This window comes from Maylandia zebra, linkage group LG10 (genome assembly GCF_041146795.1).
Source record: "Maylandia zebra isolate NMK-2024a linkage group LG10, Mzebra_GT3a, whole genome shotgun sequence".
Taxonomy (NCBI): domain Eukaryota; kingdom Metazoa; phylum Chordata; class Actinopteri; order Cichliformes; family Cichlidae; genus Maylandia; species Maylandia zebra.
Window position 1 is genome coordinate 13,562,483 of NC_135176.1, and position 18,717 is coordinate 13,581,199.

At 41.4% G+C, this 18,717-nt stretch overlaps 1 protein-coding gene across 4 annotated transcripts in view; it reads right to left on the minus strand.

Moving 5' to 3' along the window:
* ltbp3 (latent transforming growth factor beta binding protein 3) overlaps window positions 1-18,717 on the minus strand; it is a 40,380-nt gene that overhangs the window by 10,531 nt on the left and 11,132 nt on the right. For 2 of the 4 annotated variants that reach the window (XM_004563952.6, XM_004563951.6), the window contains exons 2-22: window positions 14,360-14,632; window positions 14,114-14,277; window positions 13,918-14,023; window positions 11,680-11,766; window positions 9,559-9,675; window positions 9,266-9,418; window positions 7,468-7,566; window positions 7,355-7,368; window positions 7,203-7,269; window positions 6,946-7,023; window positions 5,927-6,055; window positions 3,891-4,022; window positions 3,681-3,809; window positions 3,398-3,517; window positions 1,965-2,087; window positions 1,697-1,819; window positions 1,394-1,513; window positions 1,039-1,167; window positions 634-804; window positions 438-518; window positions 59-187 (exon numbers count right to left, since the gene is read on the minus strand). In XM_004563952.6, the coding sequence (XP_004564009.2) occupies window positions 59-187; window positions 438-518; window positions 634-804; window positions 1,039-1,167; window positions 1,394-1,513; window positions 1,697-1,819; window positions 1,965-2,087; window positions 3,398-3,517; window positions 3,681-3,809; window positions 3,891-4,022; window positions 5,927-6,055; window positions 6,946-7,023; window positions 7,203-7,269; window positions 7,355-7,368; window positions 7,468-7,566; window positions 9,266-9,418; window positions 9,559-9,675; window positions 11,680-11,766; window positions 13,918-14,023; window positions 14,114-14,277; window positions 14,360-14,632 (2,544 nt within the window). Of the gene's footprint in view, window positions 1-58; window positions 188-437; window positions 519-633; window positions 805-1,038; window positions 1,168-1,393; window positions 1,514-1,696; window positions 1,820-1,964; window positions 2,088-3,397; window positions 3,518-3,680; window positions 3,810-3,890; window positions 4,023-5,926; window positions 6,056-6,945; window positions 7,024-7,202; window positions 7,270-7,354; window positions 7,369-7,467; window positions 7,567-9,265; window positions 9,419-9,558; window positions 9,676-11,679; window positions 11,767-13,917; window positions 14,024-14,113; window positions 14,278-14,359; window positions 14,633-17,946; window positions 18,086-18,717 lie in introns of those variants that run through there. The other 2 variants (XM_076889097.1, XM_076889098.1) reach the window with 2 other exon arrangements.

The window sequence follows — 18,717 nt, forward strand, 5'->3', positions numbered from 1 at the left end:
CTCTGTTTTGATTTTTCAAAATGAACCTTTAATACATATTTTTATGGGAGGGATTTACCAATGCACTCAAGGAGGTTGCTATCGTAGTAGAAGCCCTGTTGACAGTAGCACTCGTAGCCTGGAAGCGTGTTCTCACAGCGACCCTTCTTACAGATTTCTTCAGCAAACAAGGAACACTCGTCAATATCTGTGGACAAGGAGAGAAAGATTGCTTCCTGAGCGGCAGATTCACAGCTGATTCTCAGAGGGATTAACTGACAACTGTGACTAACAGCAAACATTAGAAACTGTCAGCTTCTTTGGACATGGATGAAACAAAGGCTCTGCAGCTGATTAAAGTGGAGCTCAGATTGTTTTAACATCACAGAATGGATTAAGCACTGTGTAATTCTGGTGTGCAGTATGTGATCTTGGCTCTGACTTTACACAATACCTACCCTGGTAGGCCGGGAGGTTGTACTGGAGACTCTCTTCATAGTAGAGACCCTGCCCATTTGGACAAAGGTCGTGGAACTCGGCTGGGTTGGAGAAGTAAAAGTTGAATTCACAGTACATGATGTAATTTCCACGTGTTTACTGAACACAAATATAAGTTGACTTGCTTTTTGTGTACATGGTAAGGTTCACATTTACCTGAATGGGAGACAGGACAGGGATAGATCTCACAGTGATCTCCCCATCCCACTCCGATGGAGCAGCAGCACTCCTGCTTGGTGACATTGGTGGCCAGGACGCTATCGCAGAAAACGGTGTCATCAAGGTTCAGGTAGCACTCTTTCTTCTCATCCATCACCACTCGAACAGCTGCAGCATGAGGAGGGTTTAGTGTGGATTTCCAGCGACTTCACTGGGCTACAAACGGCCTTGGGTTTAACTCGGTTCAATTTTATTTATAAAGCACCGAATCACCACAAATCACCTCAAGTTAGACCCTACTATAATGCAAAGCCCAGATGCCCTTTCTTTTTGACCTTAACAGCTCATACATATACAGAATATGATGATTTATGTCTTCTGAGGAAATCAGAGCAGACTTACGCTCACAGTAGTGTCTATCCTCTGAGAGGATGTAACCGTGATTGCAGACACACTCGTACGAGCCCGGTTTGTTCCCACAAAAGCCGTGGGGCTGGCAGAGACTTCTGTCCAAGGCGCATTCATCAATGTCTGAAAGAGAAATCAGACGGGCTGCTCTAAATATGGGAATTCATACAACACCTGAGTTGTGAGTAAGGAAAAAGTGTGCTGTTTGTGCATTAAATGATTCACAAAAATGATGACCTTTCAAAATTTTAAATAAAAGGCCAAACGTGGTGTTCAATCCAATTCACAACATTATCATTTATTACACACAATCCTGTTTTCTGGTTAAAACATGACGTGACCGACTGACCTTGGCATTCCCTGCCTCCGACCAGTTTGTACCCCTGCTGGCACTCGCAGTGGTATGTACCCATCTTGTTGATACAGCGGCCCCCATGACAGCTTGATGGATTTTTACACTCGTTGATATCTGACGGGAAGGAAACAAAAACAGCGCCAGAATGTGAAGCATGTGATGGGAAGCTGGAGCTCTGTTCTTTCCTCGAACTGGTCAAGGCTTCACTGAACTTTTTTTTTATGTGCTCTTAATAAAAGCAGGTGGTTAAAAGATTGCATTTCACTGTCAGCGCTATCTGAGTGTATGGTTTCATGCCTTCACAGTGGCTGCCCTCTTGTGTGCGCTGGTATCCTGGGTAGCATTGGCATTTGAAGGAGCCGTCAGTATTGATGCAGTGGCCGTTAGCGCACAGCCGAATGTCCGCACACTCATCGATGTCTGCGTGGGAGAAATCATTTCAGTGAACCCAGCTGGTGCAAACACACCTTCTTTTATTGACAACTCCTCATTAAAATGCGCTTGTGGGGATGAGGTTGCTCAGTTTTAAGACAGGCTTGCTCCAGGTGACAAAAGCATTACTTACCAGTGCAAGCTTTGCTGTCTACAGATGGGAGGAAGCCCTCGTTGCACAGGCAGCGGTAGGTACCAGCCAGGTTCTCACAGTGACCGTTAGGGCAGATGCCAGGCTTCTGACACTCATTAATATCTGGTGAAACGTGGGAGAGATCCAAACAACTTAGTGTGATGCAGTAGCCACAGATCGCTGCTGCTTCTTTGGATTCTTGCTGAGTTTACCTGCGTATTATCTTGATGTTTGGGTTTGACAAGACTTGATAACCGTTCCTGTCACTCTACTACAAATTCCTGCTACTGGAAGTATTTGCCACTTATTTTGGGGGATTTGACATGTGATTTATGTTCAAGTTCTATATTTAGTCCTTTGACTATGATATCATTTCCTAGTGCTTCAGAGCTTTGTTTCCTACGCTGCTAGTTACCTTTCCTGTCCATTCTCTCCTAGCCTCATCTCTGTGTTTTGGCTTTTAGCTCTCCTTTGGGAAGTCAGCCCTGTTTCCATGTCAAGTTTGGATGTTTGAGTCTGTGTCTCGGTGTTATTTATTTCCTGTTTTATTTTGACAATCTCTTGTCTCCTGTGTTTTGTGTTTAGTTCTACTTCCCTCAGCTCGTCCTCGGCCCTCACCCCTCATTATCTCGTGTGTATTTATTCTTTGTTTTGTATTCCCTCGTGGTAGTGTGTTCCTTTGCCCTGTATCTCCTGTGTTTTACTTTAAGAATCAAGTTCCTGCCCAGTAGCTGTTTTTGGATTTGTTTTCCTGTGGACTTCCAGCAGTAAAGCTGTGCTTTTGAGTTCATTCCTGGTTTCCAGAGCCCTGCATTTGGGTCCTAATCCTGTCTGCCTCACTGCCGAATCCTGTTGTATGACTTCTTGTCTTATTTTGTGAGTCTCTTGTGCCTTGTTCTTAGTTCTACTTCCTGTGTCTTTGATTAGTTTCCCAGGTGCTGTCACTTCCCCTAATTGCCTTCTGTGTGTTGTGTATTTACTGCCTCAGTCCACTTTTGCTCCCAGTCATGTCATACTGTTTCGATCCAATTATTTTGTTCTTGAGCATAACTCAGCTGTCATAAGACAGGTCACCAGAGAGAGAGACATTCATGCTTAAATTCACAGTTACAGCCAATTTCGATTTATCATTTAATCTAAGTGCATGTGCTTGGACTGTAGGAGCACCGACGCAGACACAGGGAGGAAAATAAAGCCAAATAAATGTCTTGCTTTTTGTTTTTAAACTCTTCTCTTGCATCCTGCATTTAGGTCCTTAGTGTGCACACTCCAAACCTTAACCTTGATTTATTCCATAAATTACAAGGCGGCAAATGAATGTCACGCTTTTTTTTGTGTCTCAATCTCAGCAGGTTTTGGTTTTCTTAAAGTTTTAGTGTAATGATTAAAGGCCACTAGTGATCAGTTTTGCTGTATGGCAGAGCTGCACTTACCATAGCAGATGCCAGCACGGGCTTCATGACCAGGCAAGCAGGGGACACACTCGTAGGAGCCTGGCGTGTTCTCACATTGCTCATTGGGGCAAGTGTCGGGATTCAAACACTCATTTATGTCTGAAAAAGATGTGGAGAAGCTTACACACCGTCTAGCTGTGCACATATTAACAAGTAGAGCACGGACGCATGCATATTGTAGCAACACACATAGTAGGTGCTGTGTCAGTGGGAGGCCTGTGCTCTAGTATGCACAGTGTCACAATGACCTGTGTTTTTTTACCTTCACAGGCTGGACTACGGTGTGACTTGCTCCTAAAACCGCTGTGACATTCACATTTATAAGAGCCTGGTAGGTTCACACAACGACCCCCGATACCACAGATGTCCTGGTTAAAGCACTCATCCACATCTGCAACACAGAGAGGTCAGAGTCAGTGCAGGGATATAGAAAAAAATCATTTTAATCTTGGAAAGGCTCAGCTTAACTTACCTACACACTTAAGTCTACCATGCTGCACCATGTGTTTGTAGCCTGGGCGACAGATGCATTTGTATGCTCCCTCTGTGTTGACACAATAGCCTCTGCCATGGCCGCACGGCTCTGACTCACATTCGTTATCATCTAGACAACAGGAGTGAGAGAATGAGTCAAGTGAAAGCAGTATTTAATACAGACAGACAGCAAAGGCTCATAAAGCTTAAGGGACAGATGGCTGGAGTTTTTCACCACGAATGAATGTCAGTCGTTTGGCGAGATCAAGTGGCTTTTACTCAGGAAATTAAAAGCATAGTGGCTAAAAATATGAGTTTTTCATCATAGAAATTATAAACATACCCGTTTCCTTAAGAAAGCATAAATTATTTCTATTTGCACACAATAATAGAATTATTTCAGAAAATATAAATTACCAAGGTGAATAATATAGCTAAACCTTTTATTGCAATGATAAGCTTTATCTTTTTAATAAAGAAAGTTAAAATTGATGTTAACTGGAGAAAACGTTGTGCCAAAAACCAAAGAAATCAGACTGAAAGAAAAAGAATTGTTGATGCTCACAAAGCAGGAGATGTATATGTAAAGTTATCAAATGTCAAGAACTGGGTTGAGAAGCATCATCTGTAAATTCAAAGAGAGACACACAGTACCGAACAAGCGTGACAGAGGTAGGAAGTGAAAGATTTCAAAGCCTCTAAAGAAAACTAGTGAGAGTTTCAAAGACCCAACTTCAAAGACACGTGAGTGACTCAGCCAAATCAGAAACCAGAACTGTGGGGAGGAACGGACTATGAGGCATCAGAGCAAGAAAAACTCCACTTCTGCAGAAGAGACACCTTCAAGCCAGACAGTATGCTAAGGACAACCTGGAGAAAGATTATCCATACTGGAAGCACCGTCCGTACAGTGTAACATAGTGGTGGGAGTATTATGATGTGGGGATGCTTTAGTGTGTCTGGAACTGGGAATCTTGTTGAGGTGGAAAGAATCACGAAATAAGAAATCTCGAGCTGTGTCTTCGCTTTGGTGGTCCAATAAAACAACAACATATGTGACCCCAGGCTGTTAGCCCTGACTTGAATCCCATTGAGAATCTGTGGGGTGAACTAAAGGAGACCATCAAATCTGGAGGATCAAATCTAGAGATTTGCTAAAGAAGAATGGGCTGAGAGCGCCAAGGAGACGCACGTGAGACTTGCTGAAAAGTACAGAAAATGGCTGCACCCAGCAAAAAGATACATGACAGACTATTAGCATCATGGGAGCTAATAGTTACAGGTGTAAACATAGCTGTTCAGTGTGAATAGGCCTGCACCATGAAATTTGAGTTCAAATCCAATTCAATACAGCTGCTATTTCTGCTATAACAGGAAATAACATGTAAAATATTCCTGTTATGTGTCTATTTTTACACTTGAAACAGCTCAAGGCACTGCTCATCAGGAAAACACATGCAATCAGTGAAATACGCCTCAGATAGCAGAAATGCTTCCAGGGCACAAATAAGTTCTTACTGTGGTTTGGGATGTGTCATTTTGCCATTCAGTGTTTTATGCCTTTAAACACATTTGAAATTGAAGTTGGTTCCATTTTAGCTGAAATTCTAACACTGCTGATGACTTTAATAATGTCAAAAGTCACAAAACATTAATGACAAGCAGACTTTAACACATCTTTGTCTCACCGGGAAACCTTTGATTTCTGGTTTGGAGAGTATTTCTGTATTTAGTCGTATGTTGTCATAGTGATGAAGATGCTCAGTGTATTTTGTGTTTAATCTATTTGCAGGTATTTTGTAATTTGCAATGTGTTGAGCTCTTGCAGCCACTGTAATGTTTCTCAAAAAGAGATTTTTGTTGCCGTTGTTGTTTTGTTTACATAATATTTAACATAATAATTTTTATTCTCTAAAAGCTGTGCCTTTCCATTCCTATATGAGAAATATTGCTTGAAAAAAAAATCACACACTCATATGTGAGGTGAGAAACTACTCTCTGCTGGCTCCTCCTGTCTCTACCATTGTCTCTTACCCTCACAGATGTTCCTCTGCGGGTTGAAATGGTAGCCAGGATGGCAGTGACAGATGTGCCCGGTCAGGCTGTTCTCACATTCTCCATGACCACAAATGTTTCTGCTCAGCCTGCATTCATCTGTCGGTGCTTCAAGGAGGAAACAAAGAACGACATCATATATATATACATGCATATATATGGATACATAGATGCAGAAAGCTGAAAATGTCCATGCCGTGCCTACATTTTTCTGTCACTGGCTTTGTTTGCATTCTAGCAGACACTGAAATGCGTCAGACTTTTTCCAAATTAAAGCCAGTGACAAAGCTGAATAGAAAACGACCAACTGAAGCTGCCATGAAAGAGAAATTACACTCAAGGAAGACTCTAAAAAAAGTCACACATCTGCATAGAAGACAGACCAGATGAAAGCAGCAGAAGCACAAAAGCTGAGCCCTGTGAGTGCTTTGGATTCCTGCTATCATTCAGCACATTTTTTTTCTTTTTCATTTCATGGAAATGGAGTGTGACTCTTACCTGCTAACCTGCTCTTAAATACCAGCACACTTCACCTCCATAGAACCGAGAGACTGTAAACACGGCCTTGAGGCTGGTTCATGCTTCATGGTTGAATGCATGTGACATGCACGGTGCCCCAAAGCATCAGGTAATCACTAAAGCAAAGCATGCGTCAGATCAGATTGGCTTACTTGACTTATTCCCCCCCCCCCTTTTTGTTGGATTGTTTTAGCCTTTAAAGTGGAGTGCTAAAACAACGCACAATAAAAAAATAATTTAAAAAAATGGAGTGCATCACATGACAAATGCTGTTCACCACACGGAGAAAGTCAACATGTCATTTGTGAGAAACAAGCGCCCATCAGGGGATCTTCTCTTACTGGGGAATGTGGAGAGCTGGATTTTTCTACCTTTGTGGTGCATGAAACATGAGCCAGCATTTATATTCAGAACCCTTTAAGAGATTAATAGAAAGAGATTTTTTTAAGCTGGTTTGACGGCTTGTGTTTGAGACTCACGGAAGACTTTTGTTTGTGTTTCGAAGGGGTCATTGCCGGGGGTCATTCGGATGATTGTCGGCGGGGTGGGTTTAATAACTGTGGAGAAATGAAGTGGGCAGACTTCAGGAGGATGTATGACATGTTCAAGTCCTGATGTTTGATCATTCTTCACAGCATTCAGTCTACAATGTCTACAGATGTTCCCTGCAGTGTGCATTTAGTGAATGAATTTTCATATGTATGACTCATGCAGGCGACCCTCGAGGTGCGCTTACCAGGCACACGAGGACGGGTGGTACTGGTGGGGACCTGGTGCGCAGTTGTCGTTGTCTCTGCATGAATCTGATTGGAAGAGACGATCTGATTTTTAAACGGCAACAGCGATTGCTTTTTATTGCTGTATTAAAATGTAGAAACTATATCTTACCCTCTTGGTGTGCTCTGAAAGAAACGGCAATAAAGGGAAATTTAAGCTCTCAATTCACATGATTCATATAAAGATTTTTCTAAAAATTGCAAAGAGATTCTTTGTGCACTTACCTTGGTTTTCATGGTCGCTGGGGACGGTGATTTGCACCGTCTCTCTTATGTTTTGCAAAAAGTAGCCTTTCCCAGCAGGGCAGAGTTTTTTGAAGGCCACTGAATGCCGTCGGGAGGAAAAAAGAGGAGAGGACTTAAATGTTGCTTTAATTCTCACACCCTGTAAAATAGGTTCAGCCAACTAATAGTAAGTTTGGAGAATCACTCCGTTGATATGTTTAAGTACAACCAAAAAACTGCATTTTGGACTCCAACCCCGCAAAGAGAAATAGTTTAAAAAGCATATGGAAATCCCAAAATGCAGATTTTGTAACTTTAAGAGAAAAAGAAACTACACTGCTTAAAAATAATTGATCTGGTCAGTTGAGTAACAGAGGGGGTGAATGATGGTAATGAAATTAATACCAGGTGCACTCAAAGGGCAACAATGAGACAACCCCAAAAAAGCTGACATTTTCCCCATCAGCAGGACCGGTATCAAGTGCTTAGTGGAAGGAGGGACAGGATGAGTACTGCTAGGGTCACAAAATGACCTCCAGCAGGTCACTGGTGTGAATGTCTCTGACCAAACAATCAGAAACAGACTTCATGAGGGTGGCCTTAAGGCCTGATGTGCTTTATTGGGCCTTGTGCTCCCTGCCTGGCATGGTGAAGTCCTATTGACACAGAGGGACACACACAAATCTACAGGCCTGACTGCCATTAGGCATCAGGATGACATCCTTGGACCCATTTTCAGACCCAATACTCCTCATGCGGAGTACGCAGGCAGTTCCTGGAGGATGAATCATTAGATACTAATCACAAGGCCCCAACACTCGCCTCACCTAAATCCAATAAAACAACTCTATTTCAGTTTATCTGGCACCAACACTTTGTACTGTCCAAGAGCTCAGTGATGACCTGATCCAGATCTAGCAGAGATTCCACCGGGACACCGTCTGTCCTCCCATTAGGAGCGTGCCCAGATGTTGTCAGGCATGTCAACACATGGGGGCCATACAAACTACCATTCTGAGCTGCTGCAGTGAAATCTCAGCAGAGCCTTCTGGATCAGCCTACTGCATAATTTTTCACCTTTTTTCAGGGATCTTTGAATTCAGCCTTTTGCAGGTCAATCATTTTTATTTCATCATCAAATGCTGTGTCATCCTTTCATTCCTAACACATCGCCTGGTCCATATCAGTATAGATATCCAGCATGAGTGTATTTCCCCACTGAGCTCTTGTATGTTTTCATAGTTTGACTTTAATTTGTTTGGAGCAATGTATGAATGTTTATCTTTTTAAATTAAATTATGAAAAGAAAATTAAGTATATTCTACTTAGTTCACTTAATGGCCAAACAGTTCAAAATATCCTGCTTTTTTTTTCTTATTCTATTCATCCCATCAGACTGAGGAGAGCAGAAACTGTTTACATCTGAGAAGCTGTAACGATTTATTTTGTGCAACTATTTTAACTAATTATCAAACACGGCAGCAAACTGTATCTTCAAGCATGGGCAACAAAATGGAAAGCTCGAACGCTTTCTTTTGTTATTGTTATTTCTATTTCAAACTTTCATGTCATCAAGAATGAAGAGCTGAGCTGCATAATGACCTGGAAAAATCTCTACAATATATCTAGCTAAATGAAAATAATGATTATTTATTTAAAGAGGAATTCTCTGTTGATCATAAATAAGTAACTTTGTTTCTAGACTATGCTGGTGTGCAGCGAGTGGACTGATGTCCCCGTGACAAAAACGAACACGACGCTCGACGTGGCAGGAAGTAAAACCCGTAAACTGACTCACCTGTGCCCTCCTCAGGACATCTTTCACAGTTTCGGCCCCAGGCTTTGCCCACTGTGCAGCAGCATACCACCTGGGTGTGGGGGGTCGGCAGCGGGTAATTGCAGCTCCTGTCGTTGGATGCTATCCGGAAGCACTGACCCAGAGGGGGATACTCTAACACAGGAGAAAAGTGTTGTGGCAATCTATCCCGACAGTACATTGCACGTTTGGAACGATTGTTTCATGTCTTGTGCTTTGTGGCTGTGCAATACAAAGCAGAGAAAAGAAGAAAGCCAGAGAGGGTTTATATTCACCAACACATCGATTTCTCTCCAAGACAAAACCAGATTTGCATGAACACTTGAAGCTGCCCAGTGTGTTCAAACAGTCTCCGTTCTGACAGACGCCCTGCATGGAGCACTCGTTGATATCTTCAGGGTCAAGAAAAGATAAGATTAAAATTAAAATGGCAGAAACAACTCCTAAACTTGGCTTTAAACTGTTCTTTTCCTTGTTATAAGCTACTCCTGGATTCTGTAAAAAAGTATTTGGCCCCTTCCTGAATTTTAAATTTGTTTTTGCACATTTACGTAAATGTTTCACCTCATTGAGCAAATTTTAATATTAAACAAGGACAACCTGAGTAAACCCAAAATGTAGTTTTTAAATTATGTTACCTACTTGGATCTGTGTGAAAAAGTAATTGACCCCAAAAGAACAGCAAGAACTGCAGTCAGGTGTTTGTGGTGACTGGCAAAGAGTCTTTCACGGGCCACACTGAAGGCCCGAACGGCCAGGTTGAAGTCATGCCAAAGCATCTCAATGGAACTTTGATTAGGCGGGTCCAAAACCTTTACGGTGGACTTGCTGGTCTTCGAGCAACTTAAAGAAGTCCAGATGCTTTATCTTTAATTGTTTTTGAAATATTCATGTTCAAATATTGGCTCAGATTTTAATGTGTGAAAAAATGGTTTGAGAGTGGGTCAATGGAACACTTTGCAAATTAAAAAAAGAGAGCAAAATTACCCTGAAAAACATTTAATATATAAAGGAAAAAATTCACTGACCTTATTACATGAAACTGTGTGTGATCAAACTGTGGGCCATAAAATGTTTACGCAAATTTGAGATGACGCTCAAGCAAGAAATGTTCTAAATAAATGGCTGGTTTGACATGGAGTGACCCAAATTTGAGACGGGCCTTTGTGCTCTTTGTGGTCAGCAGTGGTTTTCTCCTTGGACTCTCACACGGCTGCCTTTTTTGTCCAGTCTCTTTCTTATTGTTGAAACATGAACTCTGACCTTGACAGATGGAAAGTGATGCCTGAAGATCCTCTTGGATGAGTCGTCGCTGCGCTCTTGGAGTAATTTTTGTCAGCTGGCCACTGCTGGGAAGCTTCACTACTGTACCAAGATTTCTCCATTTACGGATAATGGCTCTCACCGTGGTTCATTAGAGTCCCAAAGTCCCTCATTACTGAGGGGAATTACTTTTTCACAAAGGGTTTGGATAACTTAACTAAGGTCATATTTTAAAAACTGCATTTTCTATTTACCCAGGTTATCTTTGTCAAATATTAACTAGAGATGGCACGATACCACTTTTTTATGTCCGATACCGATATCATAAATTTGGATATCTGCCGATACCGAAATGAATCCGATATAGTGTTTTTTAATCAATAAAACTGTTTTTTAATATCTTGCTGCATTTTGTATAAGTTCATACTCAAGTTTAAATAAACAACAACACTGAAGCTATTCTGTTATACCGGTATGTAAAATATACACTGCACCCAAAATATTTCATAATTCAGCAATACTGATCAGTCTAATAAACTTAAACCTACTTCATCCTTCCTATTCTGGTACTGTTATCAAGCTTAAACGTGCTGCTGGTTTCCTCTTTCTGGTACAAAGTGGGCCAAAAATAAAGAAGAGAGACAGACTCGCGACAGAAAAGCCGATCAGCTGATCATTAATCAGTTTCATGATTGAAGTAGCAGCAAGAAGAGGCACTTGCTCCATATATTGGTTGTTAAGCTTAACGTGGGAATGCTTTACAAACATTCAGAGATGAACTTAAACACTTGCTTTACTTCTCTCTGGGATCACTTCCTCGGAAATGAAATGCTGGTTTGGTAGCGAGGCTACAAATACACACAGCCGCTCTATCACATGATGCACACTGCTCCGAAGTGCTACGGTTATGAGCTGAGTTACACCGTGTCGCAAGTTTTGTGAGGTGCTTTTTTGATATTTAATGGATCGGATTACATTTTTAATTTCTCTCCGATATCCGATCCAGTAATTTACGTCAGTATCGGACCGATACCGATACGTAATATCGGATCGGTCCATCTCTAATATTAACACTTATTGTTTAAAGTAAGAATTCAGGGAGGAGGAAAATACTTTTCACGGCTCTAGTTTACCTTTACAGTGAGTGCTGTTGAATCTTTTATAGCCTTGGGGACAAGTAGAGCCATAGTCTTCCACAATGTTCTGTTTGACTGATGCATCTGAGGAAAGACACAGCAGAGCACACAGGTAAAGGTATATGAAAAGCAGATAGTTTGACATCAAATTATACAAAATGTTTAGGCACCCACCAGGTAAATGCACCGCAGTTGCAATTTTTTATACCTCAAATAATACAACAGCCCTTTACAACTAATCAAGCAGCTGTGAAACTCCCACATCACCTGTACCTCAGGTATTCTCGTCTAAATCTCATCAGTAAATCTTATATAAGGCTTTAGTGTCTCCCTACTGTTGCTACAGATCTGCAAACTGTTTTGCAACCCAGCTCCACCCCTGCCTCTCCTTTCATGCTGTGTCTGACAATCAATACTGTATCCTTTGTAATGCCTGTTCTGTTCTGCCCAGTGATCTGGCTGCTGTTCTACACACCTCCAGCTTTCCACACAAGCAGGTAGAACAGGAGGAAGTTCCTACACTACCTATAGCTTACTGCAGGTGGAAATGAGAGCTTTCTTTTGAATGTAGTGGCCCCGGTTATCTGTTCATGCAACACTTTTTCACGTCCCTCCCAAACTCTTTTCTGAACAAAACCGCTTCCATGACTTTTTGAACGACTGTCACACAATCAAAGCCTTCAAGCAAAGCGTGAGAAAAGTGAGAATAGTTTTGTAATTATTGTAGAGGTGTGGGAGTTGAATTCTTGATAGGAAAAAACACAGAAGTCCTAGTTTAAACATCAGTAATTGGGGAAAAGCACCTTTTTACTGCGAGCTAAGTGACAGGGCTGTCTCCCAGTGTCTGTGGAGACTCTCTGCAGGTCTCCCACAGTCCAAAGACACGGCAGTCCAGAAACATGAGTTTGGACTGTGGAAGTGGTGTTTCTAAATCACCCATAGGCGTGAATGAGTGCATGAATGAGTGTCTGTCTTTTTGTGTTAACCCCTTTTGACGGACCACCTATCTGGAGGGTACCACACCTCTCACCCAATGACAGCTGAGATAGACTCCAGACTGAAGGGGATGGTTAAAAACTATTGCCTGCAATTCAGTTCAATTCAGTTTAATTTATATAGTGATAAATGTCAACAACAGTTGCATCAAGGAGTTTTATGTTGTAAGGTAGGGAGCCTACAATAATACAGACAAATACCCAAACTTGAGCAACTGTCATCAAGAGCAAAACTGTACGTTTATGTCTCAGTAATTGCTACTTCTCATTTTTTATGTATTTGTCTAATTGTGTGGTTATACAGATCAATGTTCCTTTAATACTTTTTAGTTTAAGTTCCATTTTTGGGTCTGGACAAACCTTCCCTTTCTTTTTGTTTTCTTTTCTAATCATAGTTGTTTGAAGTCTTGGGGTGGTAGCTTGCAAGAGAACTGCCTTAAATTTTCTTTCATGAGACCTGAAATAATAAACCACGGTATTCTCCTCCTCCTTCTTACTGTTCAACTTTCCATCAGGGAGTAAAAACATGCAAAGCTGTTTTATGACAGAGCCGTGGAAACACTGCACATTGTGAAATCACAATGGAAACAGAGGCAACACCGCAGCTTACCTTTATCATCTCATTGAAAAAGAAAAAAAAAGATTAAAAATACAACCAGGTGTAACATAACAGATAGCACTTTTTGCAAAAACAGCTTTTAAAAGACTAACCAGGATCAGGTTTTGTCAAAGGCCACATTGTCTGAAGCCAGAACTGAGAGAGGGAATAATAGCGGAGTGGAAAAAGCACGAGTAGCCAAGATTTTCATGAAATTTGATCTTCTGCAGCATGATGACAGCGCTGAACTGGGCAGGCCCATAGGAACATGCTTAACTAGAGGGTTATTTTCCACATTCTCTTTTTCTGTCTCACTGTCTGTGTGTAATTCTCATAATTTCTTCCGTTTCCCCCACCTTACCGCTAACTTTCATGTAGACGTTCAGACACTCGTTTTTTTTAATAGAGGTACAAAGTGATTGTTTTAATCCAGGGCCATAATTTCAGAAGGTGGAAGGTATAAATTGGTGGGAATGCTTCACATTTTTGGCTCAATAAACAGTAATTTTATTCCCGGGAACACACAAGATGCTGATTTTTTTAAAAAAAATCTTAATACTGTAGATAAAGATGAAAGCTAGAAACCCTAGATGTGTGACATTTACAAAGCTGGTAAAAAAGGACATTTCTTGAGGTACTCACTTGGTAATTTGGGGCACTGATAACATTTGTTTTGTCCCCATGAATTCCCCACACTCCCACAGCAATCCTCCTGATTGGTCAGAACAGGAAGCGGGGTGCTGTTGCACTAAAAGACCAATATTGAGAAATATTAACAATGGGAAAACAAGGAACGCATCTATATTTCAAGTTCAAAACTTCTTACAACTGAACTCACGGCTTGTTTGGGCGTGGTCTCTTGAAAGCAGCGCCCCTTTGGTTTGCGCCTCACCAGGACCTGGCGTGTCCCCGTTTTGTGAGGAGGTTTGATATCCGTTGAGTCGAGTGAGTGAATGATTACGGAGGTGTCTGGCGTGTGGTGAACACGTACATTAAACTGCACTGGAAGAGAAAAATCAGATATGAAAGGAAAGGGAAGAAGAGATATTACAATGTGAGAAGTGCTGAGGCAGACGATAGGTACCTTCTGAGGAGTGATGCCCCGGCTGTGATAAGGGGACGTTGAAGATTGACATTGACGACGTGTGTGTAAACTGGCTGCGGCTTATGCTTGACTCCACAAATTTCTGGCCGTCTGGCTTTAAAGCTACGGGGTACACAGGCTGCTCGTTGCCTCGCGCTGCCTGGGCTTGCTGGAGAGGAAACTGGCAGAGTCGACCGGTGAAGCTGGGAGGGCACAGGCAGTGCTTCCTCGAGCTGCATACTCCTCCATTCAAACACGTCAAGGGACACACAACTGCAGAGAGGAAAAGGCAACAGGCGCAGTCTTAGAAATATAAGTTGATAAAGCATGAATTCATTGATTCACTAAAATACAAGTATTTCATACTTTGAAATCCATCAATATGTATTCATGAGTTTTGTCAGACTGAAAGTGCTGATTTAGGATCCCCTGAGTCAGAGGCAGACTTTTATATGATCTTTCATAGAGTGATGTGAACAGCCTTATGATTCAGTAATGTACAGCATAAGTATGGAAGACAGACCAACGGGTTTGCAGCATAAGCAGGGCAGCGTAAAATCTTCACTTTGAACCGTGCCACTATAAAAAAAATGAATGAGTCCCTGAGGCCAGTCGGCCTGAGCAAGAAAGCAGGTAAAGTCATTGATCTGTATAACGGCTTCACTGTGGCATATGGGAAAGATCTTGAAGTTCGTGGGAAAGCGGCTGGCCTTAAAGGCATATACAGTACTCACTGCAGGTTTATTAGGTTCCCCGCTGTGTTTATTTAAGTGCAAAGTTGTTGAAATTCCCACAATAAGAACAATCGCAGGAAAGAGATAAGAGAGAGAGAGAGAGAGAGAGCAGGACTGTAAGAAAACAGCAAGCAGTGATGAATCCACAGAGAAAGATAAAACCCAAACAAGCTAGTGAAGTGGGAGTGAAAGCTTAGTCATGAAGGCCATCTCGTTATTGTGCTTCGATCCATGTTAGGTCTTTGTAACATCCCAAATGTTTGTGATACCTGAGCGTCAGTAAGACTTCCAAACACATGCACTGCAATTATGAATTAACATCATAAGCTACACGTATACTTAAGAGCAAATCAAGACAGTTATTATTAAATGTGCTGCAATTACATCACACAGCAAAAAATACTCACTGGACACTTCATTAGGCACAGCAGTTCGACTGCTCATTAGTGCAACTTGTTTAATCTTATCAGCCAATCACATGGAGCCAAATCAATACATTTTGTTCAAACTGTGCATCAAATAGGAAAAGAAAGATCGTTTGAAACTGCCGCGGTTTTTGGTGCCGGACGGGCTGAGTGCTTTAGAAACTGCTGACCTGCTGAAATTTTACTCCACAGTCGTCTCTAGTGTTTACAGACAATGAGCCAAAAAAAGAAAATATTCAGTTTGTGGCAGAAAATGCCTTGTTGATGTAAGAGGTCAAGGCAGAATGACTGCTTCAAGTCGATAGGAAGGCAGCAGTAAGGTTAGCAGCCATTTGTTACAATCAAGGTATGCAGAGGAGCATCTCTGAACGCACAAGGTGTCACGAGACACTGCAGCAGATGTTGCCTGGTCTCAACATGAAAACATGGAACCATCCTGTCCTGTGTCAACAGCGTAGGCAGGATAACGCCCCATGCCACAAAGTTAAAAACATCTCAAACTGGTTTCTTGCAACATGATAATAAGTTCACTGTAGTCAAACGTACGTCAGCAGTCATCAGCATCATCTCATGTGATGGAATAGGGGATTCACATCACAGGTGTGCAGCCGCAGCTGCGTGATGATGTCATGGCAGTATGATTGACATGAAACAGATGCTTTGGGAAAATGACACATTATAACTAAACACATCCAGAAAAGGTGTATAGGGTGCATAACAATGTGACTGTTAGAGCGAAACATCTGAATGATGATGCTCACACAGTAATCTAACAATGAGTTAAAAAAAATAAAGGCGTGTTTCTTCAAGGCAGGGCTCAGCGGTTTGATAAAGTGCACCATTTTTTTTCACAGTGCCGCATAAAGATGTTCATCTTTAAGACAGTCTAAGCTTTCCATCTTGTATTACATAAGGATTTTTTTTTCAGTAAGAGAAATACTGTGTCTGAGCTTAAAAAAAGGAGTCAGTCGGTTAATAAATTCACACATTTTGATAGTAAATCAGGCAGCTGGCAGCAACCTGTGGAAACTCCAAGAGGTTTGTGGTTAAAAAGCAGCTGTGGACACTACTCGTCAGGTTAAGAGCTTTAATGATGCTGCGATTGTGTCTTTAATGTGTCTTTTATGTAAGAGAAAAATCTGAGTATTATTAGCTGTCATCAAAGTCTCTGCCAAAGGAATGTGTGTGCTTTCCAAAATGTTGACCAATTCATTAATTTTAAAAAAGCTAGAGGTCTGTTTGAACAACAGAATCCGACTGCATTTAAGGCCCTTTTTTAGGTTATAAACCAACCAATTAGTCAAGAAAACAAACAAAAAAAAATTGACTGGATGAAAGCAACTGTTATTTTCTAACAAGCAAGAAAGAAACTAGACTTCAAATGACAGGGTGCTCACTTGTGGTGTTCACACAATGTTTTTGTTTCATTTTTCAGCTCCATTGTTCTCACTTCCTCACACCCTCCCTTCGATTACCAAGATCCAAAACTTTTCTCCTATTAATGCAACGCCCTTTGTCAGAATGGTTTCCCCTCGGTTATTTTCCTGCCGTGTTTTCCTCCTTTGTCTCTTTTCGTGTCACTTGAAGTTGAATTACAGCCTCTTTGTTAAATGCACTCACTGTTGTCTTCCTCCTCCTCACCACCGCTTCAGACTTCTGCCTAAATATAGAGTCCACCATCTCTTCTACACGAGTTCTGCTTAATCACTCAAAACTTAAAATCCATTTTTCACCAAACAAACATTCACTATAGAGCTTACCCCTCCTGTATCGCTACAACATTAACTTTGAAGAGGAGAGGAGAGGAGGCCTCTCACTGTTGCTGAGCCAGGTTCGCACACGTGGAAGTAATTAGTTGCGGACTGCCGAGGAGTCTGGGCTGTGGGGTAATTAGGGGACTAGATCACTTTAAGCACAGCAGGGACATCCTCATATGGTGAAAGTCTGGCAGAAAAATGAAAGAACTTCAATGAAACACCCAACAAGTGGCATAAAATATTTTCACTCTGAAGCAACATGGACACTTCAGAGGAAGTCTGCCTATAACACTTTGTGACAGAGGACTTTAACCACTAGGACTGGGTGCAGGCAGCAACATGCAGAATCAGGTGGAAAGGCTCAGGCACAGACTGAAGACTACTTAACTCTGACATAAGAGCTCCAGTTTCCAAGGTTCACATTTCATCTCAGAACTGGATTTCGAATGAGAGGAAACTGGGAAAATGAGGGCCTTGAAAATTGAGATTGCAGACACAGAAAAAGAGCCAGAGGACTTTTTTCCCCGAATCTTACATTAGATTACACAATCTAAACGCACAGAGGCTGTGGAAACGACTAACTGTAGACAGTCTGGACTTGAGCTGGGAATGTGTCTGAATGAGACATGATCCAGCTCCTCAAAAAATAGAAGAGAGAACATTTTTCATACCTGGAGTTGAATTTCTTGGACTCCTGTGAATAAAACCTCTTGATGTTTTTAGCCTGACGCTGCGCCGTGCTACATGCAACAATGCTGATTGCACAAACAATACTCTGTGGATAACACACATCATCTGCTTGGTGCATGATTATATATATCACATCTGTTGTTTCTGTGACCGGTCTATTTTTACACTGAGTTGTGAAACACACTGGTTTATCTATTTTAAACAGAAAAACAGTCAAAAACGCCAAAAAAGGGTCATTCACAGCATACAGAGATGACAATTCTACGTTGATTTGTTATGACAGATAGTCCAGTTTTTGGAGGGAAAACTCTGTTGTTTGTGTCTTCTGGCTGTTTAAAGGAACAAACTCCACCCTTGAAAGGTTGTAAAATATACTCCTGACGAAGAGCAAAGTGAGCCTGCAGCTCTAATTAAACTGTAGTTTAAAAAAAAGAAGAGAATTTCATTTTAAAATCAAATCCGGACACACCTAAACAGCAAGAGAGACTATAGATGTAGGAAATATCATCAGCTGTGATATTGCAGATGACCTTATTCCTTCCTTTTTGGGCTTCCTGACAACTGTTAAGATGTTCTTCTCTATGTGTTACATGCTGCTGTGAGCATTTTGTTGTGTAATGTCATAGAAACCCCATATATTTATTTACAAAAAGCATTTCATGGCGCTTTAAACAGAAATGTCTGAGTTAACAGAAAAAAAAAACAACCTGCAACATCTGGAAATTTCAAATTAAGCCAGAGTGAAAGAGCAA